Source organism: Quercus lobata, chromosome 10 (assembly GCF_001633185.2).
Source record: "Quercus lobata isolate SW786 chromosome 10, ValleyOak3.0 Primary Assembly, whole genome shotgun sequence".
Lineage (NCBI taxonomy): Eukaryota > Viridiplantae > Streptophyta > Magnoliopsida > Fagales > Fagaceae > Quercus > Quercus lobata.
Genome location: NC_044913.1, coordinates 4,781,898 through 4,806,352, shown reverse-complemented (window position 1 = coordinate 4,806,352; position 24,455 = coordinate 4,781,898). Strand labels below are relative to the sequence as shown.

The 24,455-nt window shown below is 34.1% G+C and overlaps 2 protein-coding genes across 2 annotated transcripts; one reads left to right on the top strand and one right to left on the bottom strand.

Annotated features, from left to right (window-relative positions):
- Positions 1-12,884: 12,884 nt before the first annotated feature.
- Positions 12,885-14,233, bottom strand: LOC115963036 (protein FAR1-RELATED SEQUENCE 5-like). Its single transcript, XM_031081921.1, has 2 exons — positions 13,836-14,233; positions 12,885-13,494 (listed from the first exon to the last, which is right to left on the bottom strand). Exons 1-2 carry the CDS (start codon positions 13,894-13,896, stop codon positions 13,049-13,051), a joined length of 507 nt encoding a protein of 168 aa, XP_030937781.1. The 5' UTR covers positions 13,897-14,233; the 3' UTR covers positions 12,885-13,048.
- A 339-nt stretch (positions 14,234-14,572) lies between these two features.
- LOC115965423 (glyceraldehyde-3-phosphate dehydrogenase, cytosolic) lies at positions 14,573-19,181 on the top strand. The gene is made up of 12 exons (XM_031084641.1): positions 14,573-14,650; positions 14,804-14,827; positions 14,943-15,043; positions 15,952-16,067; positions 16,189-16,288; positions 17,182-17,328; positions 17,442-17,502; positions 17,595-17,692; positions 17,817-17,959; positions 18,140-18,223; positions 18,487-18,576; positions 18,777-19,181. Exons 1-12 carry the CDS (start codon positions 14,647-14,649, stop codon positions 18,823-18,825), a joined length of 1,017 nt encoding a protein of 338 aa, XP_030940501.1. The 5' UTR covers positions 14,573-14,646; the 3' UTR covers positions 18,826-19,181.
- Positions 19,182-24,455: the final 5,274 nt, after the last annotated feature.

The following is a 24,455-nucleotide window of genomic DNA, read 5'->3' as shown; positions in this document are numbered from 1 at the left end:
AGATAACACCGGTACATGTTATCGAAGAGGAAACCGAAGAACTCGGCAAAAAACCTCTTCGCCGACTTCCAAGCGGTGAAATGATCCACTAAAAAATTAATTTGGATACATGAATAGCAATAGATCCTACAAGTCTAATCTATCCAATGCACTTAAGTCCTCCAAGCTTCTTGCTCCAACAAGGTTACGTCAAACCGTGTCTTCCCTAACTTTTCGAATCCTGCAACAAACTTCATATTGCATCCGCCATCCTTGGCATCTTCCAATGCTTACCAAGCTCCAAAAACATTCTCAACACTCTAAATGGGTGTGGGTTGTGTTTGGGTACAAATTTCCTCTCAATGGATATAACAATGGGAGAGGGAATGAGAAGAAACTACAAAGATTTCTCTCTAAGAATAAATAGCTCTCTCTAAAATAAGGTGGGTCTGTTGTAGAAACCTCTCTTAGAGTTTTTCTCTCAATAGGTTGCTTACAGTTTTTGTAGGTAATGAGGGTATATATAGTATGAGTAATGGGAATCCAAAAAGTCAAAATTTTTAGTAAAACAAGAGAATTTCACGGATCTCTCACGACTGGTAGAAGTCGCGAATCCAAGTCACAAGTTAACCTCCTGGACAGGCTGTACTGAATTGGACACCTTGCCTAACTGTTCACCTTCTTGCATGTGCTTCTTATGTGACCTTCAACTGTCTTGATCAAATCTTCACCACTTAATACTAAACGCATTACAAATAAATCCCACAAAAATACAAGGAAATAAATTTATGCAATTACAACATTTTTTGTCATGAAATAAGCCAACACTAATATTATGAGAAAAATCATAACTTAACACAAACGAACTAAGTTAATAGTCTTTGTTTTGTTTATCTTGAATGGCATCAAGAAATCCAAAAAAAAAAAAAAATCCAAAACAAAACAAAACCTGTCATGCTATCCTTTGTAGAACTGTGTGCATATATATGCGTATGATCTTTGAATAGGACATTTTTCTGATATGGCAGCCTTTGATTTTGATACCGTTTTCTAACACTGAAATGTAACATATTAGTATTAGTCTATTAGACATTATGAATATAGCTCATGTCGAATTCATAAAATAAAAAAATAAAATAAAAAAGAAGAAGAAGAATATAGCTCATGTCATTGACTATTCTTCTGGAAATTCATTCAATTAGATATAGAATCTAAAATTTAATAATAATTAAAATAAAATAAAATAAAATAAACAATTCACATGAATTAATTTGGAAAACCTTCACTCATGTTTTTCTGAGGACAAAATTTTCTTCTACAATGAATTGGAGAAATTTCTTTCATATCATTAAGTGACAATCTTTAAAATAAATAGTTTGTCATATTGGCATGAATTAACATATTTATTATTCAAAAGCAATACTCTTCAAAAAAATAAATTCAAAGGCGATAATTTATTAAATCTAATACTTAAATTCCTTCCAAAAAAGTTTTTCTCTCCTCTCCCTTTAAAAAATAAGTAAAGGTTTGTTTGGTACATATGTTTAAATAACAGTTTTTAGTTTTTTTGAAAATACGTATAGGTGAAAAAATGTGTAAAAAATGTATAATATTATTTGAAAACTGAAAACATGTGTTTGAACTCACATAGCAAACGGGGCCTAAATCATCAGCATCCTATCCTCTCTCTCTCTCTCTCATGTTTGGACTTGTGGATAAAAAGAACTGAGGAAGAAAGAAGTTGCACAACATCCCATTATGGATTAGTTGGACTTGTGCTTCTTTTAACTTGCCCATAGGGAAGCATCTTAAGTTAACAAGGGAGCCCAAAATTTTGGGCCTTCAAATGGTTTGGGCCTGTAACTGTAGGCCTGTAGTTGTTGGCTAACATCTTTCAAAATTGGACCGTGCACCAATTACATTGAATGGCCCAGCAAAAGTGATAGACTATATATCTGGCTCAACTTAAATACATTTTTCAGACATACCTAACAGGCCAACACCCCAAAAAAAACAAACAAAACAAAACAAAAACAAAAACAAAAAAAAAGATTGAAATGGTCCTCCAGTCTTTTAGAGTTGTACACAAGTTATGGCCCCTAGGGCCCCTACCCACTTTCCAAAAGAAAGAAAAGGACAGTAATAGATAATTTAATTGAAATGTTGCTCTTTTCTTTCCATCCAAACAAAAGATGTTTACATTCAAATGTCCATTTCATAATAGGAAGGTTAAAATGTAGTAATACCAAATGGTAGTGTTCAAAATGCAATATAATGACAAAAGCAACAATTTATATGCAAATGTTTCTATGTCTAGCCACCTATCACTTTCACCACAATTTTCTAAGACTTTTAGGTGTGAGATCCATCCACCACACAGCAACAACCGAAAGCACACAAAATGAATTGACCCTATTTGTTGATAGTTATTGGTGGTTTAGACTTTAGATTAATTCCAATTTTTTTTTAAAAAAAAATCTATGACCCATAAATTTTTAAGGTAAAATGTTTGAGTAGCTGAAAACACATGTAATACTGGTCAAAGGCTCTTTGGTTTTGTGTGTCGCCAGCTCCTTGAAAGCCAAGTTGAGGTTTGATCTAACAACTCCTTCTAAGAGTTTGATTTTCCGAAGCAAAAACAAAAAGGGAAACAAATGTAACATCCATAAATGCAAATGATTGCCAGCTACAAAACAACCACGTTAGAGTAATGCTACAAGCATAACATTTTATTTTTCACAACGGTTAAATATGTAAGTTGTCATTCATTTCTGTATGAGTTAATTATATTCACACAATTTTATTATTTATCGTTAACAACTTAACACCTCTCCAATTATGAAAATATTATAATTTTATACTTGTTAGTTACTTTTTTTTTTTTTTTTATGAATTTCTTCATTTATCATTGGCCAGCAAAATGCTAAATGATTGGTTACCCTAGTACAAATTGGACCCATGGTTGGCCATCCCTTCCAACCATATTAACCACAGATTCCAACCTAGAAAAGGATATGTCTTTGGATTTTGGAATTATCAATTCAACCCTAGGTTGGAATGGACTATATCTTATTCCTACTATAATGATAAGATACATACCAAGAAACAAATTTGTCATATACCTTATACCTTATACAGGGTATACCTTTCCGATTTTAGGAGGTGCATTACATCAAAGAATACTCATAAGCTTGAATATACCACCTTGTCAAATAGCTGAAGTGCATTAAATATCAAGACACATCAACAATACATCAAACTAAAGTAATTCCTTAGATCTAGCAAACAAATTCCAACCACAAGTCTGCTTTTTTTTTTTTTTTATAAAAAAAAAAATAGTGCCTCGAGTTACTTTTGAATTTATAATGAATTGGTGCCTCTAATAATTTTAGAAGTAGGAGGCCAATCATTTTCACTATATCAATAGTAAAAAACAAATAATAAAAAGAAAAAACAATGCCATTAAGATTTAAAGAGTGTTATTCACAAGTAATTTCATTTTATCTTGCTAGTATGACACAATGACAGTGTAAGGTAGAACAAGTTGAAGATAAGTCATATACCTAATAAAATCATTAACTTATTGTGGACAACACATTTCCCTAAAGGTAAAAAATGATTGTGTAATTTTTTTTGATGAACAAAAGGGGGGGCGGGGGCGACCATTGTGACTCATCCCCCTAGGCGTGACTATAGGGGCACTCCCCGCTAGGGAATGTTGAATTGAGTCATAGTTACTGTGATATAGGGTGACCACAAACCTCACCCTAGCACTTCGAAAGGGCTGGTAATCAAGAGCTCCTTAGTAAGGATACCCAAATTCCTCCCCAAGTACTTGCCCGAGCTCGAACTAGGGACCACAAATCTGATTCACGGATCCCAACCACTAGGCCACCCCTCTCAAGGCAAAATTGATTGTGTAATTGCTTCCAACCTTAATCGCTACTTAATAGCAAGAGAGGTCTACTTTTCTTTTCAAGTTTTAAAGTAGTTTTGATAACACATGGGAATAGTTTAGCGTGGTTGCCGACCAAAATCCTTATAGAGCCTGCACACAAAATACAACATGAAGACACACACTTCATTAGTCATGAAGGCTTTCTGTTGTGAACGTAGGAGTCTACAACTAAACCATATTTTCTATATTATTTCTCTATATATTTTATCACTCTATCATAGTTATTATTTTCTTATTTATATTTGTTTTTATATGCTATCGTGGTATTAGAGTTATGTTTTATATTTTCTAATATAATATACTTTATTTCACTCTACTTGTACTCTACTTGTGGTCCTTTCAAACCCTATTGAGTTTAGGAGAAAGATGTGCCTAGGTTTACCGAATGAAAAGTATCTCTCAAGGCTTCGACAAGGGTGCCCTAAAGAATGGTAGCGTCACTGATTGTGTAAATGACATAGAGCCCGTGAAATCATTGCTCCCAATTGAAAGAGAGGGTCATTGATTGTTGAAGGCATTGGCCTAATCATTGGAGGACCAAAACAGGTGGATGATAATGGGGTGTAGACGAGGTCAATGAGGAGGAAGACCACATAGACCCACTAATCTCTAAAAATTGGTAACATGGGGGCAAATTGTGTATAAATTTCTGACATGGTAAGTAATATACTTTTAGTCATATTAAGGATAAGGAGTAATTATTTAAAAATTATATGAGCTATAAGTTATAACTAATCGCTAACCCGTGCGATGCACGGGATGGTTAAACAAAATTTATACGCATTCACTTTTATTGGTACAATCATTTGAAAACAATTCTAACTAATACCCAAATGTAAAAGACACATTGACTTACTATTTAAAGTAGTCTTCTGAAGAATTTACACATATTATACAACTGAGCCTTAATTTCTCATCAACGGTTAGAAATATAAACTGCAAATATATAAATAAAGACCATGACTTGAGAATGACGCATTAAACTTCAAATTAAAGTAGTAATGTTACTTTCTCAATCTTTGCTCAGTTGTAATAATAATATAGAGGAAATTCAAAACATGGAAAGAAAATAAAAATTACAACAATTAATTCCATTATCTTTCATGCTATACTTTATAATTGTATGGAATTAAGTCAACTCAATTTAAGTAGTTGTAATAAAATTGGCTTCTACCATCTCTATTCTATAGAGATATGAACATATTGGATTTCTCAAACAATTATCGGTATTGCAATAAAATGATTTATTATTGAAAATAAGAAACAATTAAGCTCATCCCTTAAAGATTTACCTCTTGTACTTGGTAATTTCCATTCAAACTTTAAAATAGATTATTTGCCTTACCTAGATGTTTTCCTTGTGGTGAGGACAAATAAAATGAGACAAGTGTTGCATGACCTTCAAAGCAAAAAAGCTTTCTTCTAGTCAAAAACAAAACTCGTTAAGAGGAGTAAGAGAGAAAGAAATTACTCAATGAAAGACCATGGTGAATGGAGAAAAGATTTTTGAACTTCCAAAGATCCACACAAATTTAAGCCATAGGTGCAAAATGCCAAGTTAAGAAATATAAATATTGATCTACAGGTGCAATTTTTAAATAGAAAATAGCAATTTCATGAACAAAAACCCTAGCAACCAAATAGAAAAACTATAAACTTGATTTCATTTCTCATTTATCAATGATGATGACTAAAGAATAAGTTGATTTAGTCCATAAGAGTGGACAAAATATAATAGATAATAAAATTAAAGAGAGAAAATTTTCGGAGGACAAAATATTATAGATAATTTAAAAGAATTTTGGTTTAATTCCTGAACACCGCAACTCCATAAAATTCATACTAATAATAATATTTTATGATTGCACAGATTTTTTTTTAGAGTGGTTGATCTCAACATTGGCGTGCATTTAATGTTTCACTAAAAGCAAAGGGAAGTAGATCATGTGCATACATCTTTATGAGCAATTTTTGCAAGTCAGGCGTAACAAACGTGTAACCATTTTGTCTTATTCCTACCATCTAAGAACATATCCTCTCTTATAAGTTGATGATGCCAAGTTTTAACATATCCTCTCTTTTTTTTTTCTTTTTTTTTTCCCCAAAGAAATAAAAGGACTTTAAAGACATGTCCAATTTGTTAAAATGCAAGTGCTTCAAGCCATAGAACGATTTAATGAAAATTGCAACTCCATGAATTGAATTTGCAAATGGTATTAACTATTGGCTATTAATGCGATTATTAAGCCATACCACATTAAACATGTTTCTCTATCAAAATATATAAACAAACTAACCTTACAAAAGCTGAACTTTATAAGCTAAAATCTATACCGTGCGTTGTAGATCTTGAATGTTATACCGTGCATTTAGGGCTTCCTATATCTGGAGAGAGAGAGTTTGCAGAAACTAAAGAAAATCTTTCTATAGTTTAAGAAACACAATATACTAAAATTAAAGAGAGAAAATTTTTGGAGGACAAAATATTTTATATAATTTAAAAGAATTTTGGTTTAATTCCTGAAAACCGCAACATCATAAAATTCATACTAATAATAATATTTTATGATAGCGCAGTTAGAATTTTGGTTCTTGAACATTGAATTGGAAATTGATTATATGAGTATTCAATGGTGAACAAAGTACTATGTATTAATTAATATATAAACAAAACTAACATTGAATGCTATACCATGCGTTTAGGGCTTCCTGTGTCTGGAGAGAGAAAGTTTGCAGAAACCGTGACTTTATATTTTTTAACTTGAGAGAGAGGTAGGGTTGCTAAGGTTTTGAGAAGTTATAATGTTTTTATTTTTATTTTTTATTTTTTAAATATTGTGCTGATGTGGAAAATTGTGCTGGAGAGAGAGAGTTTGCAGAAACCATGACTTTATATTTCTTAACTTTAGAGAGAAATAAGGTTGCTAGGGTTTTGAGGAGTTATAATGTTTTTATTTTTATTTTTTATTTTTTAAATATTGTGTTGACATGGAAAATTGTGGTGCCAGCAAAGGCTTCAGTTTTATATATATATATATATATATATATATATATACTAGAACCGACCGTAGTTCGAAATACCAATTTATCATTATCAATCTAAGGATTATAGTTCTTAGTAGATTGAAGGATAACTCCATAACGAAGTTTTTAAAATTCAATTAATCAATTTTGAAAAGGAGTGGATTTGAATCTTACTAATTTCTCAACATTTAAACAAATCATTTCAATATTCATTTAATTATTGACAATATGATAAACTTTATCTAATTAATTTCAAAATAAATTGATAAGATTTTAGAAATTAAATCTTAAAATTCTTTTAAGAACTTTAATGACAATCTCATTATCTTATGACTCTTTTTTCTTTTGATTGTTTGGGCAACATTAAAAAAATTTATAATATTTAACGATTCTTAAGGGTAAATCTTAAATAGTCCTGACATAGTGTTTTGGGCTTTCACAAAACGAGTTAAACTTAAATTTAAAGGGAAAATGAGTATTTGTTCATAATTTACAAACTATGCAGCAAAATACCTATATTTAGAAACTATTTAGCAAAATACCCATATTTTTTTAACTCAATTTTAACAAAATCAAATTATAGGTGGAACTCGACATTTGTAATGTCGAGTTTTATGCATATTTTATCATTAAATTTTTCAAAAAAAAAAATTAAGTGAAATTTGATATTGTTAATGTCAAGTTTCACTTAAAAATATACATAAAATTCAATTTTGAAGATATTAAATTTTACACAAAACTCTCAACTTTATTAAAATTGAGTTTTAAAAATAGGGGCAGCCATAGATTGTAAATTAAGCAGCAAGGACAATGCCCATTTTTCTCCAAATATGGGTCCACCTCGAGTTGGGTATCGAGAACTGGGTGCAATTACACCACACCCACTCATATCAATTTTTACCACTTTCATTTTTAACTTTTTTTTTTTTTTAATGATTAAGATTAAAAATTTATTTTTTAAGCTTTTAATCTCAACCGTGTATATTGCACATGATCTGAATCCCTTTTTTCCGGTTCTTAAATGGGCTCAATAAAGACACTGTTAGGAAAACTTCTAGACTATGAGAAATTATTTGGTCCTCCCAGATCCCAACACCCAATAAAAAAAGGCCACATAACCATCTTTTCTTACTCAACTCCACATCACCCTTACCCATTAACTTAACTATAATTAAAAAATCAAACCAAGGTTAACAAGCATCTCCACTTACCCAGTCGAAAACCCAAAATCAAAATTTCTCTCAACACATCTGCCTCTTTCTTTCCCCCTCCCTCTAGCTCTATTTCCCCAATATCTCAACGCCTTAGACCAAAGACACGATCCATCAAACAAAGGCACCCTTTCAAAAACCTAGTTCTGAAACCCGACATAGAAATTGTCGGTACCAGCATTTCTCGAAACGTATCAATTTCTAAATCAAAGGCGGCAATGACGCACTCACCTCCCCTACAAAGCTTGAATACCTAGTGGAAAGTGCCATTGAGATGAGTCCCACATGGGAGTGGGCCCTCCCATACCTCAATCGGCTTCTTGTAGTGAAAGCCCTCGACCAATTTCCACACGCTGGTTTTCAGAAAAACACAACCACGAGAGGTGCATTGATGGCCTTGACGAGCTTGTAATCGTCGAAAGAGGGAGCATAACTGAACCCATATGCCAAAATAGCGTGATCAAACCCGTAAGGAGTCGGGGCATCAGGTATTTGGGCAGACTCATGGGTAGTCGGGTTGAAAACGAAGGTGTTGGGTTGAGGCTTAAGGCCAAAATACAAGATTTTATGATACAAGGCCAAAGCACATGCTAAGGCAATGGTGTGCATTAAGGAGTGTTAGGTGATGCACAGCTGTGTGCATTGAGGTGTGCATTGGGGTGCGTGGGCTATTGTTGTGTTCTGCGTGGGGTGCTGCTGTGTTGTACCAAGGAGTTGAGCAGTTGGTTGGGATGGTCAGGGGTAGTTAGTTAGTTAGACCGTTGTGTTTTGGTATGGTTGTTTAAATTTGGAGTTGTAATTGCTCTTTAGAAGCTCAATTGTCCTAGCATTAGTTTGTATGTTAGGCTATATTAGCTATGTTAGCTTTTAGTTATTGTATTTGCAAATAATTTTTGTGTTTACAGATGAGGTTGATCTTTGTTTTTGGTGTTTGGATCTCATTGTAAATTTTGTTCATTTTGGCAATAAAATTTCTCAATTGTTAGGCAGCTTGTTGTTGAGTTTGAGCTTGTTCAAATAGTGCCTCTCTCATTGAGTATCAGGGCAAATTATTGGTAATGTTGTTTAAAGGGCAATTTCTCATTGAGAAGTATTTTGTTTTGATGGATGAACTCTTCAAAAAAATAAGGTGCTGATTCATCTTTTTTTCAGTTTTTGATACCATTCAAAGGGAGATATACACAAAAGTTATACAAATGCTGGGTTATACCAGCATATTTTATGTCTTATGTCGTGAAGCCAACCTTATAATCCCAACCAAAACAGCACATTCAATACACTCAAATACAACAACATTCACTATCATATTTGTTACAAGAAAGTGGCACAAGGCTATGGTTATATGTCTACTCTAGAAGAAGGAAAACAAAAAGAAGGAATACTTTACAATGCCAACCAAAACAGCACATCAGAATGAAGAAAGATAATTGAACAAACAATTGAAAACTTCTTACAAAGGCATAGATATTAGACAGGGCCACACCACAAGTTCACAAAAATTGCTTATAATCAACATTTGAATTGAAAATACTTTTCATTGCTATTGGTTATATTCAATTGGACAAATAACAAGTTGAACTATATATTAAGAGCTTAACTAAATCAAGAAACGGAAGAAGGGAAGAAGATGATGGATATGGAGATTAGAGAAAATAGGGAGTGTTGCTTCGAGGGAACTACCTCCAGAACAGAACAGGGGTTAGGGAAAGAAGAGGAGTTTAGCTGAAATGTCTTTCTTACCCCTTTCTCATTCATCAAATCAGATGTATACAATTACAATCAATCCTCATGAGCTGTCAGTAACCAACTACCTCATCCCTTAACTAACTCTACATCATCAACACTATCTACTAACTAACAGACTTAACTACACAACACCTTAGGTTACATTACAACTAAGCACACATTAAGCACCATACAATCAGTTACAACTAAGTACACACTAAGCACCATACAATCAATATCCTAACAACAGTATCCTAACACTATACAATTTTTTACTAGAGGATGAGAAGGCATAACAAAAGAAAATATACAAAAAGGAATGTAATCTAACATTTCCTATAAATAGGCTTATTTTCATTACCTTCGAAATACAAAAATAACTACTGCAGCTTTCACTCCTCTAATCATTAGTTACTTGATTAATCTTCCAACTTGAGAACTTGTCGAAAATCTTCCAAGTTAAATACTCATATGATAACTTCTAAGTCAAATCATTTTTGTCTAGGATTTAGTTGTGTAGAACCATTTGAGAAAGAATTTTGCACAAATAGAGATGGACATTTTTCAGTTATTAGTAACAAGGTGATAACTATTGATACAAATAAATAAATATAATTAATGAAGAATGAAGAATAAATAATAGAAACAGCAAGTATTTTACCTGACTTAGATGATTCAAGAAATCATTACTTTGAAGCATACTCGTGAAGCTGAAATTTGGAGAAGCACTGCTCCAATAGGAAAAGGGGTTCTACATTCAAATTAATTCAAGCTTAAATGTTAGATATTTTTTTAAATGAACATTCAATTACACAAATCAATAATTTATTTATTTTTATTTACTTTTACCTGATTTGGATGTTGAAAATGACTTGGACTAATGGTTGTTGGCATGGCTAGAGGAAGGAATACCTATCAAATATTATAAGAGATTAATATGGCATCATTAAAAATAAATAAATAAATAAATAAGATGCAAGGGGCTTAGATCATACTTGATTATTATAACTCTCATCCATGGGTACACTAGATGGGTGCTTTGGCTGTCAAAGACCTGTATATTGTGGAGCATAGGTTGAGTTTTGTGAATTAATGACAACTGTTCTGAAGGCATATAGTTTCATAGGACAATTATTATTGATAAAGTTAGTAATATTGTTATTTTAATTGGACTTGTGTGCTGCATATGGTACATGAATGACAAATATTCCAAAGGCAATATAGACAAAGTAACATGTATAAGAAAAATTGATAAATACTTGAAAGTCCTCCATATAAAATTGTTTAGAAAAGAATCAATACCTTTAGGGGCATGGCTAGAGCTTGTTGGAAGTTCTCTTGTTGACAATTGTTCTAAAAAAAGAGAGGAAATCATGGGCATTATTCACAACAAACCAATATTTGAACCACACTACTAACATATATATATTTTTTTTTCAATATAAAATTTAAATAAAAGAGCAAAGACTTACTTGATCTTGTAACATCTTTTAATGGCTTCCTTTTACGCTTCTCCAAGTTGCTTATGAGTCTTGCATTTGTAACTCCTTTCGGTCGCACACAGGGGGGATCTAATATTGGCAAACTATTGAGAGAGCAATCTGTCTTCTCAACATCATCAAAGACATTATTAGCAACAATCTTGTTTTCTTTTTCATCACCATCTCTAGTCGCATTTAACTGCTCCATATCATTTTCAACTAATTTTATCATCTCTCTTACTTTTCATTGGCACATTTCAGTATGTCAAGTTGTAACTGCACTTTTTGTGAAAATTTCATAAACCGAGCGTATTAATTCGCTATGGTGTGAAGTCACCAACAACTCATCATTTGCACTTGCTGGTTTTACATGATCACATAAAACACTATCTTTCTTTGCATCTTTTGTCCATCTTTTCAAAATATACTGAATAGGTAGCTCTGTGACATTTTTCACAATAAGTATTCGCAAAGCATGTCGACAAAGTAACCCCAATGTTTCAAACATTTTACAACTACATGTCACAACATTATTTGAGGAGTTAAATTGGACAACACGAATCCTTTGATCACCTCCTTCGATAACTTTATAGGTAAAAGACTCTCCATCAGAATACACATCTGGGTATGTGACCCCCAAGGTAGAAGCAATTTCTAACTCAAATCTTTTGAAAAATGTATGGGTATAAATAGATAATGCATGTTCCAAAAGTCCACAATTCTTGACTATTTGAGAAGATGTACCTTGTTTGCAACGAAAATCTTCTTCTAACTCTTCTACCCGCATATTTTTTGAAACTTTCTCATACTCGTGTACAAATTCTGTTAGCCTCATTGTTTTGCATGCCACATGTTGAAAAACATTATTTACACTCTCACTCCTTGATGAAGCTTTCATTCTTGCAGAGAAAATGTTATGACTAAAAACTGAGCACCACCTTTTCCGATTTTCATACAAAGTGTTAAGCCACTTATTGCCCACCAAATTATAATTTCTAAGTAAGGCATCCCAAGAAGACTCAAACTCTGATTCAGTCTCACAATTATAAAGAATCTTATTGAATCTACTCTTGAATTCAGGAATCCCATAATGCCTTAGTAAATTTTTTGCAGCATTTTTTGAGATATGCCATAAGCACAAGCGATGACATGTATTAGGAAACACAACTCTTATAGCATTCTTCATTGCTTGATATTGGTCAGTAAAAATTGTCTTTGGTTTTTGATTTCCCATTGATTCTAAGAATGTTTCAAACAACCAAGTAAAAGAAACAGTTGTTTTATCCAATAAAAATGCACAGCCAAAAAGTACATTCTTTCAATGATGGTTGACACCTACAAATGGGGCACATATCATATTATACTTGTTAGTTCGATATGTAGTGTCAAAATATATAACATTCCCAAAAGAGTTATAATCAATCCTTGATCTGCCATCTCTCTAAAAAAAATTTGTTATTCGATTTTCTTGATCAACTTGAATTGCATAAAAAAAACATAGGATCTTCTGCTTGCCTCTGTTTAAAGTGGTTTACTAAACTTTGAGCATTTCCAGCCTCAACATTGATTAACTTCTGCTTGTTTACCACATTATAGCAATCTCGTTTTATAAATCCAATATTTTCAAACCCTCCAACTTCTTGAACTAAATAGGAATATGCACTTATTATTCATATACCTGCTTCCTTGAAAGTTTTTATAACACCTAACTGAGCATCAGTTATTTTTTGATTCGGCCTTAGAAATGGCCTTTCTTCTGGCTTTGCAAGCTCATGATTATGAATAGGATTGAAGTGAGTAACCTTCCACTCACCATTTGTCACTGTAAATCGGATACTAGCTTCACAACCGATCCTAGTTTGTAATTTTTTGAACTTCTTATCATCCAAATTGTCACTATCTCGTGCGAATCCTTTTTTTGAACACACATAATCTCGTTGTCTTACAACATGTTTTGCATATCTGATTTTTTCTTTCCGAACACTAAACCCAATTTGAATGGCATAGTCATTGTACAATTTATATGCTTCATCCTCACTACGCACCACCATTACAAGCAAAGTTTCAATATCTTCAACACCTTCCTCATTGACTCTAATATCTGTGATTAAAAACACTACAACATTCAAATGCATCAGCAATAGCAACAACAACAATCAAATGCAAAAAAAAAAAAACAAAAAAAAACAAAACAGAGGAACACAGCAACATTATAATACTGAACTTAAGGTCTTAATTAAAGACTCATTCTAAAATAAAAGACCTGCAATTTAGAGTTAAAAACAAGGCTCATAGTCAGGAAAACTAAATAGAAAGAAAATAAAAATAAAAATTTCATTTTTTTTATCTCGGGCTTTTTATCAAACATGTAGAAGGCACTGCATTATAAACTACATAGAGACATAACAGAGCAAGAAAATAAGACTTTGAGGAGTGAAATGAGACTTTGTAACATACCTTGATCAGCCATGGTTAGTTGCAATGGTGAGCATCGGATTCTGGCAACCACTTCAGTCATGGGGGAAAAGAGGGAAACAAGCTAGAAAAAGTTAGACCCAAGAACAAAGATAGTTCAAAATCTCATAGAGCTTGTTCTTCAATGATGCAGGGAGGTGGAGAGTAGAGAGCTGGGCGGTGAGCAAATAATTTGGGTTTTAGAATTTTTGGTGAAGCGGCAAATAAGCTGAGCGGTGAAGCAGGATTAGAGAAGTGAAAGTGTATTTCAAGTTTTGTTATTTTAATCTCATAGAGCTTGTTCTTCAATGATGCAGGGAGGTGGAGAGAATAGAGCTGGCCGGTGAGCAAATAATTTGGATTTTAGAATTTTTGGTGAAGTGGCAAATTAGCTGGGCGGTGAAGCCGTATTAGAGAAGTGAACAGCGTATTTCAAAGTTTTGTTATTTTAAAAGGCTGAAGTAGTATTGCACAGGTGTGTTGCTGACTCATTTTTTTTTTTAATACATGACTTCTTTTTATTGGTCCATATCAGCAGCAGGACCCCGTCAATGGTCCACCCGGAGGAGCAAATAATTTCTCCTGGACTACCGACCTGGTACTCCAGGTGTCAGGTAACCTTGGGCCTAGAACTCTCCTAACCGAGTAACCGTGACGTAGCAATACACCACCGCTACCGGTATTCCCGGTCTCCCATTTCCCCCTCCTCTTTATATTTAATATTTAAACCCTAAAAATCTTCATTCTTCTCACTAATCTCAACCACTCTCACAGTCTCACTCATAACTCTCACTCTCTCTCTCTCAACTAAGCCATGGGTAATAGCAACAACTTCAGCTAATTTTGTTTTTTCATTTTTTAAATTTCATTGAATATTAAATCGCTACGATCTCTGACGCTCACTTTGTTTTGTTTTGTTTTGTTTTTATTTATTTATTTATTTATTTATTTTTTATTGTGTTAAATTACAGGGAAGGTCAAGATCGGAATCAACGGTATATGATCTTACTATATTTTCGAACGATATGATTTTTTTTTTTTTAATATATTCTTTCGTTTTGGATCTGATGGATTCTGGAAATGTTTTGTGTGAAATTGAGAAATTTTCAGGATTTGGAAGAATTGGACGTTTGGTTGCCAGGGTTGCTCTGCAGAGAGACGATGTTGAACTCGTCGCTGTTAACGATCCTTTCATCACTACCGATTACATGGTATTACTTTGAAATCGCTGTGTATTGGCTTTGGATCAGTGGATTTTGTTCACGAAATTGACCTTGTTATTTGAGCTTATAGATTATAGTTCCTCGCTTAGTATGGTGCTCTTTTTTTTTTCTTTTGATCTGGATCGTTATATTTAGTTTGGATTTGATAGGATTGTTTGGTTAAAAATAGAGCTTTCGTGAGAATCGCTAGTAGTAATGGACATGCATACATGTGTGTGTGTAAATATATGTCTCCATATGTGTGTGTTTTTTTGTTTTTGCTCTGGATCGTTTTATTTAGTTGGGTTGATATACAATTGTTTGGTTAGAACTAAAGAATTTAAACTCTATAAAGGAATTTAATTTTGGGGTAAATAATAAAAATTCAGAGCTTTTCAGTTTGAATTGGAAACTATGTGAGAATCGCTAATACTAATAGACATACGAATATAAGGCCCATTTGGTTAGACGATTTGGGAGCTTAAAGCGGCATTTTTAAAACCCAAAATTCTGTTCAGCAACTACAACTCTTCGTAGCCTTCTTTTTTATTTTTACAAACGCTCATTTTAAACTCAAAACTTTTGGTTAGACATTTTGGAGCTTAAAGCAGCATTTTTAAAACCCAACATTCTGTTCTGCAACAACTCCTCATGGTTTTTTTTTTTTTAACAAACACTCATTTTAAACTCGAAACACTATTTTCCAACTGCTTATACAAACGCCCCCATAAATGCACTTGTTATTATTGTTGTTATGTGTGTGTGTGTCTGGTTTTTTGCGCAGACTCATAGAATTTAATACTTGAGAACTATAAATTATAAACTGAAAGTGATCCTAGGAGTTATTTGCGTTTTCTTTTGTATATTGATTAATGGGGTTCTTTTGGTTTTCCCTGGTGTGTTTTGTGTGGGGGTAGACCTACATGTTCAAGTATGATACAGTTCATGGTCAGTGGAAGCATCATGATATCAAGGTTAAGGACTCTAAGACTCTTCTCTTTGGCGAGAAGGCTGTCACAGTCTTTGGTGTCAGGTACTTTTCTAAACTTTGTGTGATAAATGAATGCAATTGTAATGGATACGTCTTTATATTAGTGAAAATGTGTTGGCGGATTATGGTTGTAATTTGTAAATGCCATTTGAACAATTTGTAGGAACCCAGAGGAGATCCCTTGGGGTGAGTGCGGAGCTGATATTGTTGTAGAGTCCACTGGAGTGTTCACTGACAAGGAAAAGGCTGCTGCTCACTTGAAGGTTTGTCATTGTCATTGCCACTCTTCTATCATATAATTTTTGTTTATAGTTTCATTCCAACCTAGTTTTGCAAAAACCACCCCCTCACTATGCCATCTCCCATCATTTGTAGTACATAATTAGGGCTGAGCCAAATACTACATGTCATAATTTGTTCATTTAATTTTTTTTCTAACACTAGCTGAGCTCAAGATCATCACTAAGCTAAATTACATGCTTAAACTTGGTTCAATTTTTTGTCAAACAAGTTTGAGCTTGTTTACAATCTACTTAATTGACTTATTATTTCTTTATTTATAGGAAACACCACGATTAAAAATGATCATCCCTTGATTAGTCTAAGCTAATAATTGATGATCAAATTATAATTGAGATCATATTATTTGAGTTAATTAGATAGAATTATTTTTGTTTCAGAACTAATAAAAAATTATATTCACTAACCTTTTAGTATTAAGATGGACTATTTGTATTATAAATAAATTGTAAATATAATTTGATCTCTGATGAGCTTATTTACAATCTTACACTATCCAGTTACCAGGCCATGTAATTATATCTACATGAATACATAGACATATAAACACTAGTATCGTCTGTGAGCTTGGATTATCTAATAGTCCGAGTTTAAACATGGGCTTTAGTTTGGTTCATTTGCCAAATAACAACTACAAACATGTCTTTTCTTGAGTGAAACCTGAGTTATTTATAATCAGCTCTCTTCACTTACAGCCCTACATGTCGCTTAGTCAATGTAAATCATTTTTGGCATTTGTTGTGTTAGCCTGCCCAATATTGGTCTTATATTTCATTTTTCAAGTTTATAATCTGTCTCAATATAGTGTGGCCTTGATGCTGTTATCTTACTTGAGTTGGCTTGGTTTGATTGTTAGGGTGGTGCAAAGAAGGTCATCATCTCAGCCCCAAGCAAGGATGCTCCCATGTTTGTAGTGGGTGTCAACGAGCATGAATACAAGCCTGAGCTTAACATCATTTCCAACGCTAGCTGCACTACCAACTGCCTGGCTCCTCTTGCAAAGGTTCTTCTATCAAATTATCTCACACTTCATTTTACGCAATACTGTCCAACTTTGGCACTAGTTGCATTAGAATGCATTTTATTATCTTAATTTATCTTGTATCAATTTTGCAGGTTATTAATGATAGATTTGGCATTGTTGAGGGTCTCATGACTACTGTTCACTCCATCACTGGTGGGTCTACTATTGTCAGTTTTCTCAGCTATTATTCAGGAATTTGCTTCTTCTATTAATTTTGATTTCATTTTTTATACTCTCTGATTCAGCCACCCAGAAAACTGTTGATGGGCCATCTAGCAAGGACTGGAGAGGTGGAAGAGCTGCTTCCTTCAACATTATTCCTAGCAGCACAGGAGCTGCTAAGGTATGGAACTTTATCATTCTGTGTTAAGTTGTAGTTATACAATTTGTATTGTGTACGGTTTTGGTTGATCTGTATCTGGGTTATCATATTTGAAGTACTAATTCCATTTCTTTTTTATGTGAAGGCTGTTGGAAAAGTGTTGCCTGTATTGAATGGGAAATTAACTGGAATGGCTTTCCGTGTTCCTACCGTAGATGTTTCAGTGGTTGACCTCACTGTGAGGCTGCAGAAGGGGGCAACCTATGATCAAATTAAAGCTGCTATCAAGTAAGGGTGGTGAATAATTTTGTGTTATATGCTCTAGTATCTTTGTTTGTATGGTACGTGTTATTGCCATGTGAACCGTGGGGACACGTGGTGATTAATGTTAAGCTGCTTTACCTTCTGACAATTTTGTGGTGAGGGGTTTCTCATCTTGTATATCTCTTGATTTTGGGTGGTTCTCAGGGAGGAGTCTGAGGGGAAATTGAAAGGAATCTTGGGTTACACCGAGGATGACGTGGTTTCCACTGACTTTATTGGTGACAGCAGGTATGGATAAATATACATATCTTTTTAATGGCCTGTCCCACAACTGGAATATGAAACTGACCTGACATTTGTGGATATTCGTTTTTCAAAAGACATGTTTAGGAAAAAATATCTGATCTTATTGGGCCTTTTTCTATGATCTTATCTTCAATGTTTATTTTCTTGTCCCATTAACAGAGGGAACACTTTATTCCCTTGCATCTCATCTGCTGCATTGTTCAATGAAATTTACCAAATTATTGATTGTTTGTTTAACCGTTCAGGTCAAGTATTTTTGATGCAAAGGCTGGAATTGCTTTGAATGATAACTTTGTTAAGCTCGTGTCATGGTATGACAACGAGTGGGGTTACAGGTATTCACTCAATTTCCTTCTTGGATAGATCACAGAACATACGTGTCCACTGTGTTAATTAAAATAAAAATAAAATAAAAAAATGTGTCCCCATATTGGTGTATTGTAGTTTCATTTCTTTTGAGGCAAATTAGAGGGAAAAAATTTGGAGAAGCATGGTGAATGTGTTGCTTATGTTGCACTTTTTATGGTATTTGCAGCTCACGTGTGGTTGACCTGATTGTCCATGTTGCATCCAAGTGTGGTTGATCTGATTGTCCATGTTGCATCCAAGTGAAGACGGCAACGTCTTGTGAGTTTGTAGTTTGTGTTTTTCTCTGCAGCAGCTATGCGAGTGTATAAGGCATGGGTGGTAAATGGTGGCAAGTGAGAATAAAATGGTTTTTTTTCAAGAACTACTTAGTGGTGTTCAACCAAGTCCTATCTCTAGATGTGAATTAGGACAAGTGTAATGATGGGTTAGGTCTTCACCTTTTCTCTTTGAGGAAGTGGTGTTTGAATATTACATGCTTGCGTGTGTTTTGCATTGTTATAATATTCTGAAGATTTATTACTCGCTCCTTTCCCTAACCCGATTCATAAGTGTCATTCATGAGTTTAGCTTCTTTTTTTTATTCTCCCTCACCTTTTACCAATTAAAATAATTTAATTTTTAAATTTTCATCCCACTTTTAACAAATAAGATAGTATGATGTTGAAATGATGCCTATGAGAGGTCATTTAGAAGCGTCTTAGAATATAAGCGAACTGTGCTTGGTAATCCAGGAGCGAATCCAAAGAAGAAAATAAGTGGGAATATTTGATGGGATGGTGAATATAAGGCAATCATGTGCAGAATATTTTGTAGAGTTGGTCTGTAACACAGTAAAGCAACAAAAAGAAATTAGGTACATGGACATAGGAAATGCACGGCATGGTTCGTGAACAATGTCATTATTCAGTCTTTGCTTGTCTTAATTTGTACTTCTAAATGAGGCTAAGCAAGGCTTCAATCAATCAGCCAAAACTTCAACTCGTTTGGATTATCTGCTTATGGAGCACGGGTCATGTTATTTGAAAAATCATTTTTCCTATTTAGAGAGAGTAGGGCCGTTTGGTAGGGTATTTCAAACACTCATTTTTAGTTTTTAAACAATATTTTTTCATTAACATGTATTTCAAAAAATGACAAACAACATTATTTAAACTCTTCTATCAAACGGTCTCTAGAAATTTTGGCATGTAATGGTCATTCTCGGTTATAAAAATACTATAGAGTTTCTGTGATATTTCTGAACACATTGTCTCACTCTCTTTTTAATGTGGTCAGATACCAACGATGCTTGGGTTTAATTTCTTTACAGCTGTTCTAAAAGAAGTGTAAGACCGTGCATTTTAGTCTAGATATGAAATCAAAGCTTATTTTTGATTTAAAGTGTGTGGTACAGATTAAATTTTATTAATACAATGCGTTTTACACTCGTGATGTAACGGGAAACCTCTACAGATCATTTCAGCAACTTTCTGTGCTTTATGAAAGATAAGTCAATAATCCGTGAGCACTTCAATTTATTAGTAAATTGACGTCGTTTTCTTTTCTTTCTTTTCCCCCCAAATTTGCAGAGTTATTAAGCATTTTATTGAGAAGAACTACTTTTAGGAATTACAGTAAATGAATCGTAATCAAATGTAAATTAGCATTTATAAGGCACAATTGACAAATCAATACGAATGGTTGGAATAGAATTTAGAAAATGGTTTTAGTATCATGTCAATTATTTATTTATTTTTTATAAATTCGTGGAAAGTATGATGTCAATTTGAATGCGAAATATGACCTGACTGACTTAGTTCGCTTACTTACAAAACCCTTTTTAACCAAAGGGAAGGCATGAGGCATGTGAATTTATTATTAATGTACAACAATAACCTACCTTACAAAATTCCAATTTCTAGCAGTTCAGGTTCTAATTCTAAATAAGCCATTTGCGTCATTCAAGGGGTACGTAAGGCCATTTTAATATTTTGAGGAGTTCAATTCAAGAAAAACTCTTATTCACCTCCTAAAATTTGACCCCTTTCTCTACAGTGTTAATTATTTAAAAGCAGTAAATGCCGATTTTTTTTTTTTAATCTTTGATTAATCCATCAGTGAACATGAGAGATTGAGAGTCAATAATGAAGTAATTGAGAATTTGAGATTGGATTCTTTACCGTTGTTGAGTTGGGTTTGACTGTACATGTAATGAGAGTTATGCTGTAAAATATTGCTATATGATTTACTATAAATGAATAATAATAATGGCATTAATAGTGTAAAAAATTGATCTTCATTTCTTCTATGGACCATTTTTTATTTTATATTTTTGAGTCAAAAGAAATACGATCAAGGGTATGTTACAACAGGCAAGACAACAATTTTAAATATATGATTCTAATCCAACAGAAAGAATTGAATTAGTTGACCACTTGACTGTGTTGAGGGCCATTTGTGAGAGTCCAGGCAGACAGGAAGAAAGCCCAATAATAAGGGCAATAAGGAATTGTCAAAATAGATAATAAAAAACCATTAGACCCAAACGGCAGGAATAATGGATCACAGGCCCAACAAATAAACAAATGAGTCTTGAAGAAGCAAGTGGGCTCAAAGAAGCCCGAAAGAAAGAAATAGCATCCCATGGGCAGTGTATGAGAAAGAAAAGCGAGAAAGGGCCGCCGCAGGCCCAAGGCAATGCAAACTAAGAGAGTAAGGGGTTTATGGCAAGCTCATGAACCCCAAGGATGAAAATAAGGTTATTGGGCCAGGGAAGCCCAATGAAATTAGTAAAAAGCCCATGGGAGTGTGGAATTAGCAAATGGGTCGAGGAAGCCAAAAGAAAGCAAACGGGCTGTGGATGCCCAAAGGGACATAGGAGCCCATAAGTAAAAGCAAACAGTGGCCATGACAAGTCATTGAGAGAAGGAATAAACGGCTGGCCCAAAAGAGGCCCAGCAGGATTAAGTTATTACGGTAGGAATAACAATACAACATTGCAAGAAATATAGAAAATCGAGAGTGGGCCAAAGAAATGTAAGACCCATCATCAGACAAAGTCCAGCTCTTAAATGGAGCGGGAAACCAAAGAAAAGCCCATATAAGAGGTCAGAAAACACAGACAGAGAGTCTCCAGATCACAACAAACGCATGAGCAGCAGGTAGACTTTTGGACATATCTGAAAGGAAAGCACGCGTAAGGCCCAAGCACCACCAGTCTGTACCCAGCCAATATGGGACGTGGTGGGGCCATGAGCCAGAGGTAAGAGGTAAAAGGGGTATGGTTTGGTGGTGAGGAGAGGGGAAAATACCTATTTTGCGGCTCTTGCCCAAGCCCTTTTGGGAGGTACGTCCTGCTAGGATGATAGACCACCCAAAAGAGGCAAGGTTGAGGGGGGAACCGTTAGGTGCATGCCTTGAGGGAAAGAGAGAGAAAACATTTATATCGTGGCAGGAAAGAGTGCTACGGTGGACTGAGAAATGAAACAAACTTGTTTTTGTCTGGCAAGGGTAAGTGTCACACACCTTTGGTGGTCGGCAAGTACGCCCAGACCAGACAAAGGTGGTTAAGGGGCAAAGTGGTAAAAACTGGCCACGGCAGGCACTATAAAAGGACCTTTGTCGTGCCCTGAAGGAAGGATCGAAAAACAGAGCATTCACGAAGTAAAAAGAAAACAGGGTAAAAGAAAAGAAAAAAGAAAAGAAATAAAACAGAGAAGAAAAGAGAGAAAATTGAGGAAAAAAGAGAGATAGTACAATGGGCATGCACCAGTAGGTCGGTTTCCCTCTCTCCCCCTTTAAATCTTGCTCTCTTCCAAAACGTAACAAGAATTCCTTTTGGGCAATAACCATTCAGGTCTGACTCCCTCAAAGCCATTAATCCCCACGGCAGGATCTTTTCCTGGGAGATTATTTGCATTGAGAGGAGACGTTCTCCCCTCTTTGGCTTTGCTTCGGCAGACCAAACTTAAAACTTGATTTATGCCCATTCTTGATTAGTTCATATTGTTTTCTTTCTCCTTTACTTTCTCTGTAAATGACATTATCACAACTATAATCATGCTTTATAAGTAGGGATTACTTGGCCATTTTATTTAAATAGTTAGAGTACTCTGTTTTGGTTATTATTATTATATCTGTCTGCCGTAACTCATCTGAAACAGTTCTACTTGCCGTAACCCAACTCCTGGCAGGCAAGGCATAATTTGTGCACAAACCGGCCAAAGTTGAGTTACAATTGGACCGGCCCTAACTCCCTTACTCAGAAACATTCGGACCTATTACTGTAGGAGGCAGCCCAGCCCAACACACAATACGCAAAAAAGGCCCCTACAGACTGTAACACCACTAACTCCCATTCCAAAACAATTTTTTTAAAGAAAAATGAAGATTATTATGAGTAGCACAAAAATATAAGTAACTTGGTTCAAATTATAAACTCTTTGTCCTCTGTAATGAAAAGACTTGACAAATTATTTCAAAACCTATTTATAGAATAATGATGATATAAGAAATTAAATCTTGAGATTAAAAAAAAGAATAACAAATTAAATTTTAGAATGTTAAAAGCAACAAATTAAAACTTGAGATTTTAAATAGTAATAAATTAAATCTTAACCCATTTAAGTGGAAAAACATTTTCTTTTGTATTTAATGCAGTCTAAAGTTTTAATTTGTTACCTTTTTAAAACTTTATAATTTAATTTTTTTACCTTATTTTAAATCATATGGATTAATTTGTTATACTCTTAAACTATAGGATTCAAAATGCAATTTTTTTTTTCAAATAATGTATATATTAAGAAAAGATGTAATAAAAAGACTCCAATTGTATAATAGTAATTGTGGGGACTCAATTTGTAACGACCCCAAACTGGTATTGGGTTCGTACGTTAAAGGTCCAAATAATAAAATTTGTAGAGCGTGGATATTCAAGAACTAGGTTAACTCTAAAAGAAAAACGATTAAACCACACGTTTATAGATGGATTAATAGAGTTATAACAATTAATTTTTCCTTTTTGAAACAAGTTCAGTTCTTTTGTTCTTAAGGCTTTCTTTTGAGTACTCTTTGTTTTCTGATGTCCCGATCCCCTTTCTCAATGCTTTCTTTCATGTTATATACTACCTTCTTCACATCATCTTCACCACACGTGTAAGTTGAGTTTAGGGGATCTCTTTCTGTCCCATCTAACACCTTCTGGAACCTTCTACTAGCAGCTGTAAGGCTGCTTCATCACTGTTCAGGCATCACCTCCACATTAATGCGGCCAGAGAGTTGGTTGAGAGGCAATTAATGCGGAGGCAGCTGTTGTTATAGATATTTGTTTGCCTTCTCTTTCTTACCCTTGGTCCCTTATCCCACTTTTAGTGGTGACGTAGCTCCGAAGTATGTTTGTAACAAGGTGGCGTTATGGTCGTTCTCGGACTCATATTGCCGAGAAGGATTTTGTCATCGGAAGAATACTGAACTTACCTTACGTGATATCTACTCTTCCTTTCGTTTGGTTACCCCTATAATCTGGTATGGGCCTCCTTGGACAGTTTTACGTCCTCGGATGGGCCACAGGCCCAATTAACTTGACTTTAATAATTTTAGTGACTAACCTGCCCCCACAGTAATTCACCTCACCCACCCTCTAGTAATTTTTAGTGAGAAATTTAATCCAGTAACACAAAAAAAAAAAAAAAAAAATACATGACTTTTAATGTAACAAACTATCATTTGTGGCGAAAAAAAATAATGATTCATGTAAAAGTAACAAATAATCTATCACAATCTACCACTAAGTAGGAACTTGTAATGAAAGCTCTTTCCGATGAAGGTTCAAATCTCTCCCCCACTAGTCATATTGTTAAAGACATTA